Source organism: Thunnus albacares, chromosome 16 (genome assembly GCF_914725855.1).
Source record: "Thunnus albacares chromosome 16, fThuAlb1.1, whole genome shotgun sequence".
Taxonomy (NCBI): Eukaryota; Metazoa; Chordata; class Actinopteri; order Scombriformes; family Scombridae; genus Thunnus; species Thunnus albacares.
Window position 1 is genome coordinate 10,718,267 of NC_058121.1, and position 18,935 is coordinate 10,737,201.

Here is an 18,935-nt window from a genome sequence, read left to right on the forward strand (position 1 = left end):
CCTGTTTCTCCCTCCAGGCAAGGAAACACTTGATTTTCGGCAACTTTTTTACCTTTATTGGACTACTGCGATCTGCTCTTTATGAAAGCACCTGACCAGTGCCTTAAGAAGTTGGATACTGTATACAACTGTGCTTTACATTTTCTTACTGGCTGTGGCAATCTCGTAAACCACTGAACTCTGTATGCTGCTGCTAAGCAGCCATCTCTGTATGTCTGCAGATTTTCTCATTGGTTGGCTTTTATATATAAATCTCGCTCATGTACATACATATGTGAAAACCAAAATCAATATGGCCTGTGCTCTCATGATATTCAACAGATGTGGGTCCCCAGAGTTAGAACAGAATTAGGCAAAAAAGCTTTTAAAAATGCTGCCCCTTTTCCCCGGAATAATGTACAGAATGACCTGAAACTGTCAGAGCTGATTACTGAGGGGGAATTAAAGTCCATTTTAAAGCATTGAGAAAATAGTACTCTTGGTAAATGTGCTCCTAAATTTTCACTGAAATTGCTTCAGAAATTTGTACCTGTTTATGCATCATAACTGGATTTTTGTCCTTGACCTTGTATTGCATATTAACTGGATATTGTGTTCATTCGTTTGTTATGTGTGACAGTTGTATTTCTCTGTTTGTATAGTTTGTGTTTGTTGTTGTAACAATGTTTATGCTGCTCTCTTGGCCAGGTCACTCTTGGAAAAGAGATATTAATCTCAGTGAGACTTTCACCTGATTAAATAATGGATATATACATGTATTCTTTTTCTAATGTATTCTACAAAACAATTCAAGATGAAACAATGAAACAATGGCCATTAAAATCTCTATCTATCTATAGCTTATAAAATTACGGTTATGTAGTTTTTCTAAGGCAGCAGCATTATATGTTTTCTTTAAAAATTGTTTAGACAGGAAACAATTGTAAGACAAAAATCAACACAGACAAAAGTTATGTGTTTGCAACTGTATTCAGATTTAAGAGACCTTTTTAACAATTAATAAATAATCTTGTCACTTCTTGTCCAAAAGTTCATTGTGTGATGATATTTACATCATAAATTAAATAAGAGAAACTAAAGACATTCAACATATTTTTTAGATAAGCTTGTGTCAATCATTTCATTTTTAACCCCACTGTCATGACAAAAAAACAAAACAAATGGTTTTCTTTGAGAACAATTGCATGTGGAGCAGGATTTAATGCATACTCTATATACAGTATGCCAATAAGTTGGGTAAAGGTTAAGTCAGGTAAAAACAGGAAAATGTATACTCTGATATGTAAACAATATTGTTTTAGCCACAACTGTACGTCATTAATATCATGCCAAGCATGGGGAGATCACAAATGAGTTTGTTTTGTAATCTCTACGCCTTCTAAGTGAGGGCATTTCACAGATACACTAAAACAGTTCCAACTTTACACTTTTACATATCAGAAGCATTTTCTCTTTCCTGTTTTTTCCACTTTGTTTCATTTTATCACCTAATGTTGGTGTAATCCAAACACCAAAACTAATTCCACCAGTAAAGATTCTACTTGGACAGAAAAAAATGACACATACAGAAAACAGCCCACTGACAAATAAATACCAGAAAACATTGACATCTTACAATAGTGAAATGCTTGCCTTTCCCATGTTGCACCTCATGTGTCAAACATTATGCTCTGTGCAATGGAGTTTTCAGGTGAGGGGGCAATGGAACACATTTTCTTACTGCCTTTGGAAATTGTGTCCTGGACAGATTAACTAACAAGGCCAATGATGCATGAGACGTTTGGGACAGAAACATTGGCTTGATGTTTAACCAGACTCAAACCCTTAGTCACCTTTGGAGGGAGGGGAATTCAGTTCACCGCCATTAAAATAACTCTCTATTCCTATGTAATGGAGCAAACCTTCACCCTATGCCACTTGGCGTACCAAACATTAGTTCATGAACATTAGTTCATCAGAGTCTTGGAAAATTGTGCTCCAATGACAAAGAAAAAGGAGACATATGATACAAAGGCCTGATGAACACAACTTGTGCTGTATGAACCACAAAGGGTGCATCAACCCAGTGTAGGTACCTTTTTTTTCATTGTTTTGCCTTTTGTATCAAGCACCTAAGTGTTGCATGTACATACATCACCACCTTTGTAACATCCTCATTTAGAGAACAGGACTTATCTGCATCAGACATCGTCAGCTTCCATTGGTTATGATAACTGAGGTGGCCTTGTGTCCCTGCATCTGCTCGGCTTGCATCCTCACATGAGACGCCACATCATACTGAACTCCTCCACAGGCCAGACCCGAGTAACTCCGCAGGCTCTCCGGGTCATACAGGTGCTCCAGGGAGTACCCAGTCAAAGCATAAGCTGCTTGCCTGTCCAACGGTTGCCTCTCCTGGGCCGAATAGAGCAGAGGGCTCCCCTGGGGTTGTGGAGGGTGGGGGGACAGATCCGTCTGCATGTAGTCTTTGTTGAGGGACAGGCCCGACCTGGGGATCCCATCAGAGCTGGGGCTGCTGAGACGAGACAGAGATGCCGGGCTGGTCGTGTTTTCATCATTGTCATGAGGACCGAGCACTTTCACGCCGTCCCGGTGATGGAGGCGTTCAGAGGGGAGGTCAATGCTGGGGGCTCCTGGGCCTCGACACACCACGCTGGGCATAGTGAGCTGGGAGTGGTGGGGTAGGGAGGAGGTGAAGCATGGGCTATGAGCCTTAGTGAGACCTGAGATGTCCAGCGGCCCCTTGTGTTGCTGCAAACGGCTCTCTTCCTCTTTGATCATCTGCTGCGTGGCACGGATCAGGGTCTCCATCTTGCTGGGCTCTCGAGGGCTAGCCCGGAAATGGTCACCATGGTATCGCTCACCTGAATCACTGGTGGACCCCCCACCATCCGGTGAACTCACTACACTGTCTTCATCCCAGTGGCCCCGTCCTGTAAGAAGAGTTCAATGGCCACATTTCAAAACAGTGAAATAAATGAATTACATTGTGTTAATAAGTAATTTGACCCTTTCTGCCTGCATTTACAGTGTGGTTGGAAAAAGTTTCTAAAACCATGAGTTGTCTGGGTAATGTGTGAAATTCAGTTTTAAATTCATATGGAACCATGGTCTGTTAGACTGAATGTCTTGGCAGAACCACAGTGGGGGTTGTTTCACTGTTTGAGGATGTGAGATGTGAAATGACTTGGCTTTCAATTGCAGGAAATTTTTGAACAGATGGTAGCAATCGGCACACTGGCAAGAGACGGCGTAAACAACTTAGCATGTCCCATAATAACATTGGGAAAACAGCTACCAGGAGAAGCTAGGCCAGAGTTATTTTCAGAGACAGATGGTTGTAGTCTCAACCCTAACACCTCACCGTGAATGGCTCCATGGTAGGATGTGATTTCGTAGCCCTCGCTATTCTCCACGGAAGATTTCGGCAGTGAGAGCACAGACCGTGTGGCATCCCACCACACCTCTCGTCCTGACTGGGGGGCTCCCAGGAAGTAGCGCCCACTCTGGCATCGAACACGATCACAGGTGGTGGTGTGAGGATGCGCTTGAGCATGGGCGAGATCCTCTTCTGATAGACCCAGGCCGTAGCACAGGGAGCCTGACTCTGGGTACAGTCGGTAGGCACATGATGCCTCCGTGGCCTCACCAGGATCCAACAGCTGGGGAGAGGCAGAGTCTGTCAGCGGGCTCCCTCCCCATTGGCTGTCTTGGTCTGACTCTGAACGCTCTGGATTGAAAGCTGAAAACTGCTGGACATAAACAAGAAAATCAGTTTGTGATTTGAACCTCTTTCTAACAATTAAGCCTGCACTGAGTCCCCTCTCTTGATTTAGCTCTATAAAAGAGGCTGTTTATTACCTGCGGGTAGGGTGAAACTCTGGCTTTGGCCTTCGCCTGGGTCAGACGTGACTTTGTGGTCTTCCTGTCTTCACTGTGACTGTCAGTGTAGGGGAAGGCGGGCTTGGTGGGGCTCATTTGGTCCAAAGACAGCTGCATTCCCTTATACTCAGTGTCCCTTTTGACACACATAAAATATATGTTAGAGATAAAAATAAGTGTTTTAACCAATATTTATCCAGGTTGTGACTTTTTATCCATGGTAGCAGCATGGCTCAAGGGAGGCAATGTTGGTCTGTCATCTGGTCAACAACTACAGAATGGACTGGCATGAAATTTTGTACAAACTTCCTCAAGGTCCCTAGAGGATGACGCCTGATTTTGGTGATCCTCTGACTTTTCCTCTAGCGCCTTCATAACTTGTGGTTTTGTGTGAAATATCCCTAATTTTTATCTAGCTAACTTTCATATATCCACTATGTGTTTACAGCTAATGAGCAAATCTTAGTAAGCTAACTCACTGAACTAAGACGATGACATTGTTAAATATTATATCTGCAAAACAGCAGCATGTTAGCCTGTAGATGTTAGCATTTAACTCAAAGCACCACAGAGCTGCTAGCATGGCAGTACATTCTTAGAATCGTTTAAACATGGATGCATCTCAGCTTCTCTTTGGTTAGTATTCTTTTATGCATTGTCTGCCGCAGGCGACTAAGCAGCTTTATTAGATGGTTGAGTGCCTTGCTCAAGTACACTGAATGTTGTTACTCAGATTTTACCAATTAATTCAGAGCTTATCAAACCTTTAAGATGGAATTTCTCCTAAATAATCTGAGCACCTTCTTTCTTTCTTACAGCCCTGTGTTGTGTTACATTAGGTGACATAAGAGTAATATGTCTGAAGCAGACATCTTGGCCAATATTGAATATAGATAGCTAGACAGACTTATTTTACAAACACACTTTTTATGACATGAGTGATGTGAGGACTATGAGAAGTGAAAACATAATTTAAGATAAATTTAAGAGATTACGCCCTCCCACTTCTCGGCTTTGAGTACCTGAGAAAAAATAACAGACACCCTGAAGAAAGTTAATCATTCTTTTCTACCGTAAAACCAATGCCAGAACGCTGCCAGAAAGCAACATGAGTAATGTGCACATGCACAGACACATGCACGTGTGCACACACAAACTACCCTTGCATTAAATCTCCTCTGCAAGCATCTTATAAAAAATATTTTTTGATTATTGCAGACTTGTTTTTACTTGCATGTGTGCATGCAGCTTGTGCACCATCTTTGACATTTTAACCCACTGTCCTGTAGCTGAACTCAATCCAAGTGTCACTGTCGAGGGAGTGAAAAGGCTCCTGTGTCAAGTGTTCAGCAAACATGAGCCTATTCTTAACTTATCACATCAACAGTATGTAATAGCAGCTGCCTGGCATTTTAAACCCTGTGGCCCATCCCTGACCCTGCACTGCCAGCCTCTTTAATATGACTCTAAATATGACCCATTCTTTATGTACAACACCTTAGGGGAAAGGCTGTGTTTGGATAGCCAGTACACAGTGTGACTGTTATTTGCTTTTGCAGGTATAGTTGCTGTGGCTGGTTCTGCATCCTATCTGTGCCCTGGCTGACTTATGTCTGAGCCAATAATGTTGGGCCTTTGTGCAAACTCAGCTGTGTTAGCCGAATTCCACCTCAGGGTCAATGTCAGAGCACCTCATGTCTGAAATGCGCCACCAGCCAACCTCTAAACATGATTTATTAATGGATTCTTGTTGGGTTAAAACGCTGTTGGGGCAAGACGATTGAATTGCTGTTCGTATTTTTTAATGTAGTTGTTTTTTGGGTTTTTTTGAGTTCTTGCTGCGTGTGAGCTTTTGGATACTCCTGTGTTAGAGCTAATTATGCGTTTGGAAATTCGCTGTCATTTTAATGTAGTTACTTTGTTGTCTCCTTACTGCATTGAAGAAATCAATACCTGGAGTGCAGCCATATGCATGCATGCACGTACAGAGACTCACACCAACACACCATCACACACAGAAGGACACACACAGAAAAGCGACATGTGGATCAACCAAACCTAACAAGGAAAATCCAACATGTGCTACAGCTATGAGATAGCTATTGATTCTTAGTTCACCGTTTCGATCGATTTTGCTTTCTTTAGACCTGCGGATCGATGGTGACAGTAGAGGTTTTTTGATGGGGTTGAACCCTGGTGTTTGTCTTGCTGTCTCAAAGGGCCTGAGTGTGGTTTGTGCTCTCATAACACACAACTGCCTGAGACCTGCAGCCGCAGTAGTTTGTGGATTTGTACAGAGAGGCTACAGAGGGATAAAGGGAGGGATTTTTCAGAGAGACAAAGACCCATCACATCACAGAGTGAGCTTCAAGCATGGATCATAAGAGTGTATGATATGATTTTACTTAATCCAGTTAAATATTCAATGCTATTCCCTCAGCAAACACCATTAAACATGCACTTGCTTTTAGCCCAGTATGACCTCATAAACCCTGTGTTACTAAAATTATGTAACTGTAATTTTGGGGATTTCAGTCCAAAATGCAATAATTGTGATAACTTGTATATAAAATGTATGACTTATAATCATTAATGAAACATAGCAACAACATCATATGTATGAATGATACCTTTTTAATAAACAAATGTCTCAAGAAAGCTCTCACTATTACTCTCAAATGTTTCTCAAGAGTAGCTCTGTTTTGAAAAGTTCTCTCTGCAGATTTAGGGATTAAAATTTTTTTTTCATGACTCACGTGAGGACGTAGTTGACGCTGACTATACAGTGGGGTCTTGAGGATCGGCTGTTGTGGACAATTGTGGCGTAACTCTGGACCCAGACCCAGCCGCCGTGCTTTGCCAGGAAACGATAATACTTAGTAGTGACTTGGCCTTTTACCAGCACTGAAAGAGATAAAAGAATCAGACAGATGACAGGGATTAACGTATTTAACGACATGCATGTTTGTGTGTGAGAGCCATGTCTGCTCGTACAGCCGTAATTGTCTGCATGTGGTGGTTGCAGCAGGGTGCCTGAGCAGTTACTGTCTGACAAAAAGAAGGTCAGGCAGCCTGTTGTAAAAGAATAATAGAGCAAGCTTGTAACTCACAGAGGTGGTGTGCACAGCGGAGGTGGAAGATGTCACAGCTGTGGACGTGATGGTACAGAGTTTTCTCTATCAGGTCCTGGGGTTCATAACCTGTCAGCTCTGCTACCCTGGAGAGGAATTAAGGAGTTATGTTAAAAATATCCAGAGGGATTCTGATATTTTTTAAATATCTTTGCTTTTGCTGAGGGAAGAAAATCTGATTGTGTTTTGCAGGCAACGACTTTAGTAATTTTTTGGAGCTCTTGATTCACCTCACTTGTGAGAAATTGAGTTGTAGGCTTCACATTAAACATACACAACTAATGAAAATTACATTACAAATGATTGTAACAATTTAAAAATGCAGTGAGAGATTATTATTAAAGATTAATGGCATGATGTATACAGCACTGTGTACCTGGAGTCAAGGAAGATGAGCTTCATGTCTAGACTGGCTCTGAACATGAACATATTACTGTGCAGTTTGATCTCAGTCACAGCGCTGGGAGGCAGAGAGTGTCCCACAGCCACCAAACCCACATTCTGGTAGCAACCCTCAAAAGGTGACATGTCCAAACTGTACTGACGGATCTTCAGGTAGCCGCTGCAGTGGATCACCTGTGGTAGAGCAGACAGAGTGTAAGACAATAAAAGTTAAATGTAGATTAACATAATAACATAACAAAATACTACATAATTTATATATTGTTCAACATGAATTATGGTGATCATTGAAATGCAATATTAAATTTAAATATATTAAATATGAAAATTAAAATATTGAAATTCTGGCACAGAGACATTACAAGAATTATATGTTCATTATTCTTTTAGATACAAAAAATATAAAGCATATAGAGTATAAAAAATATAAAATAAAAATAAAAAAATATTTGAATACTGGTCCCCATTTTTTTATTTTATCGAATGATTACATCTATTAATTCGATTTATTGAAATTAGTTAACTGATTAATAATTAACTAATTAAAAAAATACTTTTATGAGTAAGTGACAAAGCTTCTTTGCCTACCTTGTATCCACCACTGGTAAGTCCCGCGTTTCTTTTTGCCAGCACACATTTCATCCGCAGAAAGAAAGAGCGCTCTACTTCATACTCTGAAAGAGGACAAATAAATAAATAAGTAAAATAAAATAAAATAAAATAAAAATAACTGTGCGCTTTTAAAAAATATCCCGATCAGAAAACACACAGGAGGCAAAAACAGAGGCTGTCATAATATGGCTGCATATTGAAAAACGTTGTCTCACAGACCAACATGCCAAACTGTCTTATGTTAAATATAAATATATACATTAATATTAATATACAATAATAACAATACAGGTGAAAATACGGAAAATTAACTGCGATTGTACTTCATGCAGGAATAAGACACAATAAAGAACATTTATTTTCCCCGCACTTTGGCGCAGACTATAACCATCAATGTTCCATCTGTGTAACATCACAGGCATCTGTTGCTTTTATTATAGCCATATGCTGCTTCTATACAAAGCAAGTTGCAATTAAATTGCAAATAGACGAGACAGTAATGTATTTTACCTTGGACGAAGTGTGAGTGATAGGGCTGATGTGGCGTGAGAACAGCTGTCATCTCGTCGTGGTCGGCAGGATGCACATATTCATAAATACTGTTCCCGGTCAACTCTACCTGTTGAGAATAACTCAGGTAATTAACAGGTAGAGACTGCATGACGGACGGTGTACCATTAAATTATCTTTAAAGTGAAAAACAGTAGAAACGCAGAAAGTATATATGTTTATATATGAAATAAATAAATATGATTGTACAAGCGGACCTGAGAGAGACCTAAATGGACCGACGCTGTCTCTGATATGTACATTATCTTCCCATCTGGAGCCACCACAAAGATGAATCCGTCCAGAGTCTGCAAATAAACAACATGCGACAGTTACGTGTCAAAATTATTTTACACGACCACGTTGACCATATTTGTTTGGCGCGTATCAGTCTATAGTGTTGGTAATAAAATAAAATAAAATAAAATAGAATAAAATAAAAATGAATATACCTGCAGTAAATGAGATCCCAGCTCTCGTCCAACATTGTCCAAAGATCTTGTTCTACTCGCATGACCCCAAGCTTCTCCCAGACCTGGAAAGAGTTGCAAATACTGGCTGTTTGGCTGCTGCGTGACATTATAATAAAGGGCTCGTGTTTTTATTTTATTTTGTTTTGCATCTTAATTATAAAAAATATAATGTTATATTTTGCCCTGCGTCTGCTTCTGATTATTAATATTATTGAAAAAAGCTGCATGGAATCACTCTTTTCTGTTTCACACACACAAACACACACACACACACACGTGTCTGTTAAAAGGGCCTATTTAGAGTCAAAGCATTCACAGTTGTCTTTCCTGTATGACTCTCACATGTTGCTCAGGCTGACTGGAGACATGAACCTCAACAATCTGCTGCTGTTTACAAGCTGCAAAGGCGACGCGTCTCTTACGACAACTATACAAATATAGACTCCCTCAATCTGGAGAGATTACACAATTTAAATAGCAGTATTCATCATGATGTTCCGATATTACTGTTATTTTATTATTATTACTATTATTTCCTACCCTAAATGTAACCACAAATATGTCCATCTTTTGATTTTTGGGCCCAAGCACCCTACAAATCCCGCGCTGTGGGCTATTTTCAGTGTGCTGCTCGTTGTAATTCACTCAGTTAAATCAGAAATCTCATAGTGCTCGGCTATCATCAATAAATTAGATGCTCGTCTCCCCTGCTGTAAATCAAAATTTTAAAAAATAAGTCTCCGCTGTTGGATATTTGGTTTAATTTCACCTCACCAGATGAGAGGTTGCAGATAAAAAACCTGCAACAACAAAAAAGAAGTTCCTCTGTTTTTCCTACTCAAAGATTGAAAATACTAAAAATACTAATGATCAAATTGCTTTTGAAAAATCTTTTTAAATAATCAGGTCTGTCTTACAGGCTTTTATGTTACATGTTATGACATCAAACATATTAATAAACCTGTCCGTTACATTAACAATACATGGCAGCAAAAACGTGGAGCTTATGCTTTGATTTCATGGGAGATCATTTATAGCAATTTTGTTTTTCTTTTTTCTTCCACCGACCAGAGAGGCTGTATGTTATTGTGTGTGTGTGTGTGTGTGTGCCTCCTGCTTACATGGCTTTAGGTGATTAGAAGCCTTGCAGGGCCTTTTTTTTATAATTGGTGCGTCTTGTTCTCAGTCACGCAAGCCTGCAGAGACCTGTGTTAAAAAAAAAAAAAAAAAAAGAAAAAAAAAGATGGAGGCAGATCGCCTCCTTTGCTGACGCCTTTGGACACACTGAATTAAAAACGATCATATTCAATTTGTAAAGACTCCCTGTAGATCAATGAGAAATTAATGTAATATTAATATTTCTGCATGGCTGAAAGTCCTTGGCGCGTGCATTAACAGTACTCTACTTAAATTTCATTTAATTGTATTTTTAAAAATCTGCCATAACATTACTACATTTAGTAGGAGAGCTAAAGTGATTTATGATATTACTACTACTTATATTATTCTATTTGCAGTAATTAACAGAGGCCTCATTATAAATAATATTTATATTATTGTGTTATTAGGGAATAATATTGAGTCGTGGAATAGTGATTTTTATAGTATCTCTCCTACTTTAACACCCATATACTGTAATTTTTCTTGTAAATTTGAGTTTTGTTTACTGTCGTTTGAACAAATAAAGCCATAATTATTTTTGAAGTGAATAATGAGAAATTCTGTGTATTCTCACTAAACTGAGCTCCACACCTGACAGGAAAAAAAAAGTCAGTCAGTTGTGTGTAAAGTGGGCTCGTCGCTCACCCTGAGGGAAAACAATCCTCATCTTCAGGTAACTTGTGGTCAGTCTGATGATGGATGCTTTGTCCAGCTGTGATGTGATGGCCGATGGTAAGGGCAACATTTTGGCCAGTTCGTAAAATTCACTGTTCTCCTTTTCCCGTCTAGTCCTTGCGGCCGTTTTGGATTTCTCCTTCATCTCGACGCCGTTTCACTTGTATCCTTTTTCCTCCTCTGTAGCGGTGCTCAATCAAATCAGCATCAATTTCACTGATTTCTCTCCACTTTGCCTCCTTTTCATTGTAGAATAATTATCGACTAAAAGCTGGAGTACTAACACAAACACACAGTTGAATCCCAAATGTTTAAATATCCCTGGTACTCCTGACGGTGACGCTTCAGCTGGTTAAAGATCCACAATGCAGCCGCCGGCTTTCATCCATGACCTGCAAAATACAAATAAAAGAGAAATGTCATATCCAATTGGCATCACTGCGTTTTGATCTGTTGGACCGGACATGATGTAACTGTCCATTGTGTTATTTTGATGTGTGCCTGTTGCAGGCCTGCATGTCAGATGGAGCTGACTCTGGAAATGATATAGATATTTTTAAAGGCATGCAGTCAGTCTGTGCAATAACAAAAGCAGCAACAATAACTACAACATCAAAATATACAATAATGACATCTCAACCATCACTACAACAGACAAAAATAATAATATAAATAATCCTGTGCAACAAGAAATATCACAGAAAAGAAAACTGCCTGCATACAATAGGAGTAATATCGTTTCATGAAGATATGTTATTTTATTGATTATGTTATTTCACAGCTGACCTGCTCACAAATGCATGCATGGCCTCAGACCCATTCACACTGACTTTTCTTTACTTTTAAAAGACAAACTCAACCTTTGGTGCAATAAATTTCTCAGAATTTTCCTCAAGGGAGCACTGCACACATGTTTGTCTTCTGTCATTTTAACGAGCAAGTCCGTCTTTTATTTTTCATCCTAAAACAAATTTAAAAAATCTGCCAATGAGAATAAATAATTCTGAATAATGCATTCTGTGTCATTCCGTACTATCACAATCACTCAGTGGCATCGAGGAAATGACATTTGACCCGACACAATTCCTGAAACGTGAGGAACTGCGCTGGTAGAACAACTACAACATTTTTTTTCACCTCGCCGGTCGGTTTTTGAAAAGATACTTTTAAAAATAAAATCAAAGCAAAAAATGACATCCAGTACTAGCTGACAGACTTGTTAAGACAGATATATCCGCAGTATTCCTACCCGCGCTCAGAGACACTGTATTGTCCTACATGTGAATCGATCCTATGGCCTTGCAGGCAGCCTGCTGGGAATTTCACCTGTCCTGAACCGGGTTCACCAGTCGTCCCAGTTAAGTTTGGTTTCAGCTCCTCCTGGATTTCCACCTGGAAAGGCGAACGGGTCGTGCGCTGCATACACCTCTCCAAATTATAGTGACGCGCAACGAGTGGCTTTCGTGCCCAACAAGCCTCCTCTCCCCAACTATCTCAATGTCCCTCTCTGGAGCAGCTCGGGACCCGCCCACCGTGTGTCCGCATCGTTCTGATTGGCTGGAAGCGTTGAAATCCATCGACTGATTGGATACTTACCGTGGGCGTCAATTTGGCACGGCAAGGTATGCAAGGCACTTGGCAGTGAACGAAGTGAGCTTAGATGTGATCTTGTTGTGTTTTTGTCATTAGCGCGGAGAAGATCACGGATCAAACAGAAATAAAGAAATAAATCTGCATGAAATAGCACAGTAGGGATGTTCTGCATGAAAGCTTTAAAGACCTCCAGTTGGTGATTATTATAAGAAAATATAAAGGGGAAAAAACAGATTTTATTCCAGAAAAATGTTTTATTTCCACATTATAACGAGCCAAGTTTGTATAATATTCATATATAAACGTCTGAGTTCTCTATCCGGTTCAGTCTTTGAATGATTTACTACTCTTATACTCTCGTTGGTGCAATACTAAATAAATCCAGTATTTTTCATTAGTCACTGGTCAAAAATGCAGTTCCTCAAAAATGCAATATGTACTTTGGTAAAATATGGATAAGATGGACTGCTTTAATTATGTTTAAGTGATTAAAAAAACACAAACACAACGCTAAAAGTGGCCTAAAACACGGGTGTCTTTGTTTGGGAAAGTCAGTAAATGTGCTAAACGCATGCAGGTCCTGTTAATTGTCTAATAACCAGGCCTCAAACACCTCACTCCTCCTCGCATTTTAACCTCTTATCACTGCTTGTAATTCTTAAAGTGAACTGCACACAAAATATTGATATCTGCGCTGCTAGTCTGCTCACCTGTTTAAAGGTTACGCTGAGTTTTTAACTTGTTTTCTTGTTGATTTCCCCCTTTTTTTCTCAGTAGTTTGTTGCTGAAGCATTTAGCTATTTAAAAAAATCGTCCAGACTTCTATAGCAACAGCTCTTAGCTCTGAAGTGTAAGATATTTATCAAAATTTGAAACAGAAATCTCGAGGTTGAATTTGCACAATTTTCGGCGCATAGAAACAGGTGAAGTTTGGGATATTTATCATTTACCCTCTCTCCTAATTTACCCTCTTATGACCCGTTTTTTTTTTGTCTTGAGCTATTTCGGAACTGGGATTTTTTTTATTTATTTATTATCATTATTTAAGCCAAATGCAAAACAGTTCACACCCGGCTGAAAGAGCAGTGCGCCGCGTCCTGAGCTCATGCAATAGTTTGGTATCCGTCAAACATGTTTATCTGAGGATTAATTTCCATGGTGTGAATCAGATGAGAGCGCCGCGGCGCATGTAGTTTTTTAATTAGATACCGGGCGCTCAGATGGAGAAGGGGGGTGGAGGTGGGACGCGTATGAGGGGGGTTGGGGTTTAGATCAGCGGGCGCGGTGACGGGGGCGCGGACGCATGACGGTGAGCTCATTACGCACATAATTAGCCCTTAAATTGATGCTGCATCCTGCCATAATTGGAGACTCTCCTGCTGCCTGGGAACAGCTATCTTTCTGTTCTCCCATTTCCTCTCTCCCGCTCTCTCTTTCTCCATTTATCCATCTCTCTCTTTCTCTGTGTGTGTGTGTGTGTGTGTGTGTGTGTGAGAGAGAGAGAGAGAGAAAGAGAGAGAGAAAGAGAGAGAGAGAGATAACATATCTCTCTAAATGACTTCTGCTGGACTCAAAATTAGCCACACAAGGCTACACCTTTCTATTATTGTCTCATTTCTGACAGATAAAAACAACAAATTGGCAATTAGAGGACAGCCCCAGATGCTGAACAGTCTCAGGTTCTCCCTCTAAACCAACAACATGTTCCTGCACCTTCACATCTGATGTTTCCAGGTATTCCTATCAAGTCTTTGGAGTTGAACACAAGCTCTCTGATTTATCTGACATCACTCTTTGTGTCAAATCCTTCTTCGCTGTCTCTCATTTCTTTCCTTTTTTTTTTTTTTTTTTTACATGAATCACCCACAGGTCAGAGGTCACTATGGTTTGTTCACTTCCTAAACCCTATTCCATGTAAAAGATTTGGTGCTTTAAACGCCTTTTTTTTTTAACAAAACAAATGTATTTCATAGAGATTCAGTAGATCAGACCTACAGTTGCTTCCTATCTGCCAGTGACCCTGCTGCAGCAACTGACAGCCTGTCAGTGATTGAGAAATTCTCTGAGGGTACGAGCTCCGAGCTGCTGGTAGAAGATTTACCCTGCCCGGACATCCTGTTAATGCCCCACCACAGGCTATCACAACAGGGGAGCTTGCTTTGCTGTCCTTCCACTCCGCACCACCCAAGTCTCACCCATCTTTCCATTTTTATTGTGTTTTTACAAATCACACTTCTCTGTGGGAAGCCGGGTCTGAGATTCTGCCCAGCATGAAAAAAAATGACAGTAGGGGGGCAAGTGAGTGAAGGTTATTTCGGGAAAGGATTCGAGGAAAAGGTGGGAAGGAGGTGGTAAGACAAAGGTAGACAGTGCACAGTGAAGAACATGGCGCATCATTTCCTCTAATGAGCTCTCATAATGATGGAAGAGTTTCTGTTTTATGACTTGGGTCTGTGAGCATGATTATCACTCAACTATATCTTAAGGTGCCCCCAAACAAAGCACTTAAAGGGTAAATTCACCAAACAAATGTCACCTACCTTCCTCTACAGTGATATCTAGCAATGCAGATAGTTTGGGTTTTATTTCAGAGATTTTTGCCACCACTTCAGTGTGATGGAAGTGAATGGGATTTTGTTTGTGGTGCTCAAAACATTAAGAACAGACACTTGAAAAAGTCAACAGCAGTGTGCCTTCTCAGAAACATTGTACCGGTTCCTCAGGAAACTCATTAAGTGGTAATACACCGCTGAGTAGGGACTGAAAATGTTTCCTTTTTGGTGTGTTTAAGCACCTTTAGCTGAGGTTTCTTTCAAGATCTGATATTTTGAAACATTGCTGTATGCAGGAACTACACAGGAAGAACACAGGCAAACAGTAAGCAAACATTTTTTGCATGAAAATGTTTTTGTTTTGCAGTCAGCTGTTAAGCTTAAAATATTTCCCACAAACATTTAAATGACAACAACAGAAATGTTACTGTGACAGTTATATGAATATTTGATTAACTGGCTGATATATTGTACTGATGAAAATATAATACATTCTTGCAAAGTTGAATTGCATATCACACATATTTGGAAAATTATCTGCACAATTATCTAATTATACAAAAGGGCCAAAACTGCCAGTTTTCACATTTTACATCAGTGCATTGTTCTGTCCACACACAGTAGTTTAAAGGATAGGTTCAAAATTTTTCAAGTCTTTCTTAAAACAACAGTCAGGTTCCCAAATGAACACTAAAGCAGGTTTTGCTCACTGTAATTATTCCTCCCGTTTATACTGACTAATAAAAGATCCCCTCCGAACACACTCACAATGTAAGTGATGGGGGGCAAAATCCATAGTCCTTGTTTTGAGCAAAATGTTTATCTAAAGATAATGTGAAGCTTCAGCTGTCTGAGACAAATAAAGTGGACATCTTCCAGAGTTACACAGTGCATTATGAGGGGATCTGTTAATGGTCAATATAAACAGGAGGAATAATTACAGCAAGAAAAACACGCGTCAGTGTTCATTTGGACACCTGACTGGAGATTCACCTTTTTCTCATATTCCCTCTTTTATACACTCACAGATAACTTCATCATGGACTTATGCACAGCCAGCACAGATTCAAATAACCTGATCAGATGTGACATCAAATATATCATGAACGAGAATGGTGGAAAAATATATAGTGTCTATATGTGTAGGAGGAGAGACATATAAAGCCTTATGGCTAATACATGAATCCAGCGAGGATGAGGAAGTATGGTACCAAGATGTTTAAGAGAAGAAGGAAACATGAAAAAAAAACATTGTGTTAGCAAAAGATTTCACAGAATGAGTGAGAAGGCAATGAGACACCATGAGGCACCATGTTGAGTTACACCCTGTGCTCCGAGATTGAAACGGTTGGGCATATGTAAACAGGCTGCATGTTTGACCAAGATTTGCCAGTTGTGTTTTCTGTAAGCTATTACTGACTCTTTGTGTTCTGTTTTCCCTTAAAAAAAAAGACTGAAATATTATTTAGTGCTCCCCACCTTCTTTAGCAGTTGGTTTTGATTGGAAATCTTATATTGTGTTCTTTTTCTCCCATTAACAGTGACTCCTTTCCATCTACTCTCGCTCTCTGTCTCTTTCTGCCAGGCCCTTCACTGAGCCCATCTGCTGTGTGCGAGCGTTAATTAACCACACTGCCATTTCCTCTGTGCGCGCTGCGTTTGAAGGTGCTTAGAGTACACGAGTCAGCCCCGCAAGTTCATCAAAATGCTAATTCAGCCCAAATTAAAGTTGTGATTAACATTACACAGTTTCCTGTGCAGACAAATTGATCCTTACACGAGCTCTCTCTTTCACTGGGTGATGAGTGTCTGGGGAGAGACAGACTTTCCTCTTGGGGTGTTCTTGTCATCATCGCCAAAGTGGAAGAAAAACAGAAACAGGCCATGAAGCAAATGGTGTGTGAGTAAGGTTTGTGTCTAAATGTTGGCAGTTTTCTTTCTAACATAAATATTTGTCACAGTATTCCGTTTTTTCTTATTGCACAAATATGCATTTCCATAATCTTTTTCCTCGCCTTTCAATATTTTACAGCATATCAATCCATACTTGTTTGTGCGGTGTACTGTACTGTACCTGTGGGTGTGCTTTTTTGCATTGTCTCACAGTGTGTACATATGTGAGGAGCCAATAAGCTGTAGCGCTGATGCTGTGACACAGTTCTGACTGTATTTACCCTGCTCTCCAGCTGCCTCTGCACCTCCCAGAAACTAAGACCCTGTGAGGTTAAAAGAAAAAAAAAAAGATGCAAAATTGTATTTTCTCCTTTAATTTTGTGACTGCTTCTATTTTGGTTTCTCTACTTGTGACCTTAATCACCTTGACTTTTACACATTCACACGTCTGTTCTGTCAACAGGCTGTAAGCACAAAATAAATTTGTAATGCTGAAAGACAGATTAGTAGCTTGTCTTGCAGGGTAGCCGTGCTAATTCATGAGAGCAAATCACCAAGCCATATGCTCCTGGTGCAACAGAGGCGGTGCCATATGTATTTTTGTTAAAACAACAACAGCTTGACATTCCCAATGGGTAAATGACAGTGGAATGCTTATTTAGGTACGTACTGTAGTCATACACACAAACTCACACACACACACACACACACACTCACACACACATCTTGCGGTAATGAAAGCCCCTGGCGTTCATCACTCTGTCTTAAGCAGTGGTTATTGAGGCATTAAATATGTCTACACAGGGCTCAGTGAAAGGCTGCCAGATCAGTGTTCTCCTCTGGGGGGGCTCTGTTTGCATACAGACAGGTTGGGGGATTGGGAACGTGCACCGAATGGAGCCTGGGAGTCATAACTGGGTGCCCACCACTCTGGTGTTAGTGCCATTATGGGATGTCACTGTGGGAGAACTGCAGCTCTTCAGCGGGATTACTGAGATTCTTGCTGAAATTGAGCGGAATTGGAAATGTGGCCGAAGGATTCTCTCCTGATGTGTGCTCAACGCTGCCACACACACACACTCAGACGCACACACACACACACTTACAGTCATGTTCAAACAGATGCCAATGCACATTTAAGCAAACATTTTGCCACAACAGGAACTCTGATGATGTTGATGTTTGTGTAAAAGAAAAGTATACAGACTGCTGTTGCAGGCGGATTTGAAGCGAACTTCAACTTGATCAACTATGAAATTCTCATCTTTCTTTTCTTCTCACAGCTTGATGACAAATGCAAAACAGCACTGGTGCATACCTCAGCAGCCTCTACTGCCTTTGATGCCTGTTTGCATAATATAAAATGTGGTGGTTTGTTGTGTTTTTTCAAAACCTGCTCACAAACCAAATTTCCCATATGGAACAATGAAGATTTGAATTGTATTAAAATTAACTAAACTTTTGAGTTAATGACACACCAAAATCTACAGGAAATTTGGGAGAAAATCTATGAAAACAATTCATATGTAGGATTTGTGAAATATTCTTCAAATGCATTGAAACTGGGCCACTTTTATTCACTTTGCATTATGAAACTGAGTTCATTTATAAGCGCATTGGTTTTCAGAGTTACTGTTGTGGATGATAGCCCCGCTGCAGTATCAACACAGACCAGTATAAGAAAGGGCCTCTACAGTTTAGGAGACTCCTCTCTAATGGGATTGGGGGGGTCAGTGTGCAGAGGCCACACTCCCTTCTGAGGTCCGTTCTCCCGTGTCATAAAATAAACATGCTGGGTGCAACCCTGGTGAGGGTGAACATTAACACCCCAGCCGCTGGCCCGGGGGTCAGCAAGGGGTCAGCAGCCGGCTGTGGTGGAGGGAAGGATGGAGATCACTCTTCCACACTGACAGCCGCGCTAACACAGCATCGGGCGCTTTACAACGGGTGTGTAAGGCGCTCACACCCCTGATGTCATGTAAATTCTGTCTCAAGGATTAATGGACTACCTA

At 40.3% G+C, this 18,935-nt stretch overlaps 1 protein-coding gene across 5 annotated transcripts; it reads right to left on the reverse strand.

Annotated features, from left to right (window-relative positions):
- Positions 1-950: 950 nt before the first annotated feature.
- LOC122965778 (single-minded homolog 1-like) lies at positions 951-12,376 on the reverse strand. Of its 5 annotated transcripts, none has more exons than XM_044329981.1 (12): positions 12,212-12,376; positions 10,856-11,277; positions 9,029-9,111; positions 8,795-8,884; positions 8,538-8,646; positions 8,004-8,089; positions 7,390-7,589; positions 6,993-7,099; positions 6,639-6,786; positions 3,862-4,018; positions 3,365-3,752; positions 951-2,933 (listed from the first exon to the last, which is right to left on the reverse strand). In XM_044329981.1, exons 2-12 carry the CDS (start codon positions 11,028-11,030, stop codon positions 2,191-2,193), a joined length of 2,286 nt encoding a protein of 761 aa, XP_044185916.1. In that variant the 5' UTR covers positions 11,031-11,277; positions 12,212-12,376; the 3' UTR covers positions 951-2,190. The 5 variants fall into 5 exon arrangements, with proteins under 5 accessions (XP_044185916.1, XP_044185917.1, XP_044185918.1 ...); XM_044329982.1 differs by having other exon boundaries at positions 12,164-12,376; XM_044329983.1 differs by having other exon boundaries at positions 3,365-3,749; positions 12,135-12,376.
- Positions 12,377-18,935: the final 6,559 nt, after the last annotated feature.

Bases quoted from the DNA above. Each gene is read 5' to 3' on its own strand.
- LOC122965778 (XM_044329981.1), bottom strand. From the start codon at position 11,030: ATGAAGGAGAAATCCAAAACGGCCGCAAGGACTAGACGGGAAAAGGAG. The intron at 9,112-10,855 runs GTGAGCGACGAG...AACTCTTTCCAG, and splicing joins GAGGATTGTTTTCCCTCAGG to GTCTGGGAGAAGCTTGGGGT. The intron at 6,787-6,992 runs GTGAGTTACAAG...TATCTCTTTCAG, and splicing joins CCGCTGTGCACACCACCTCT to TGCTGGTAAAAGGCCAAGTC.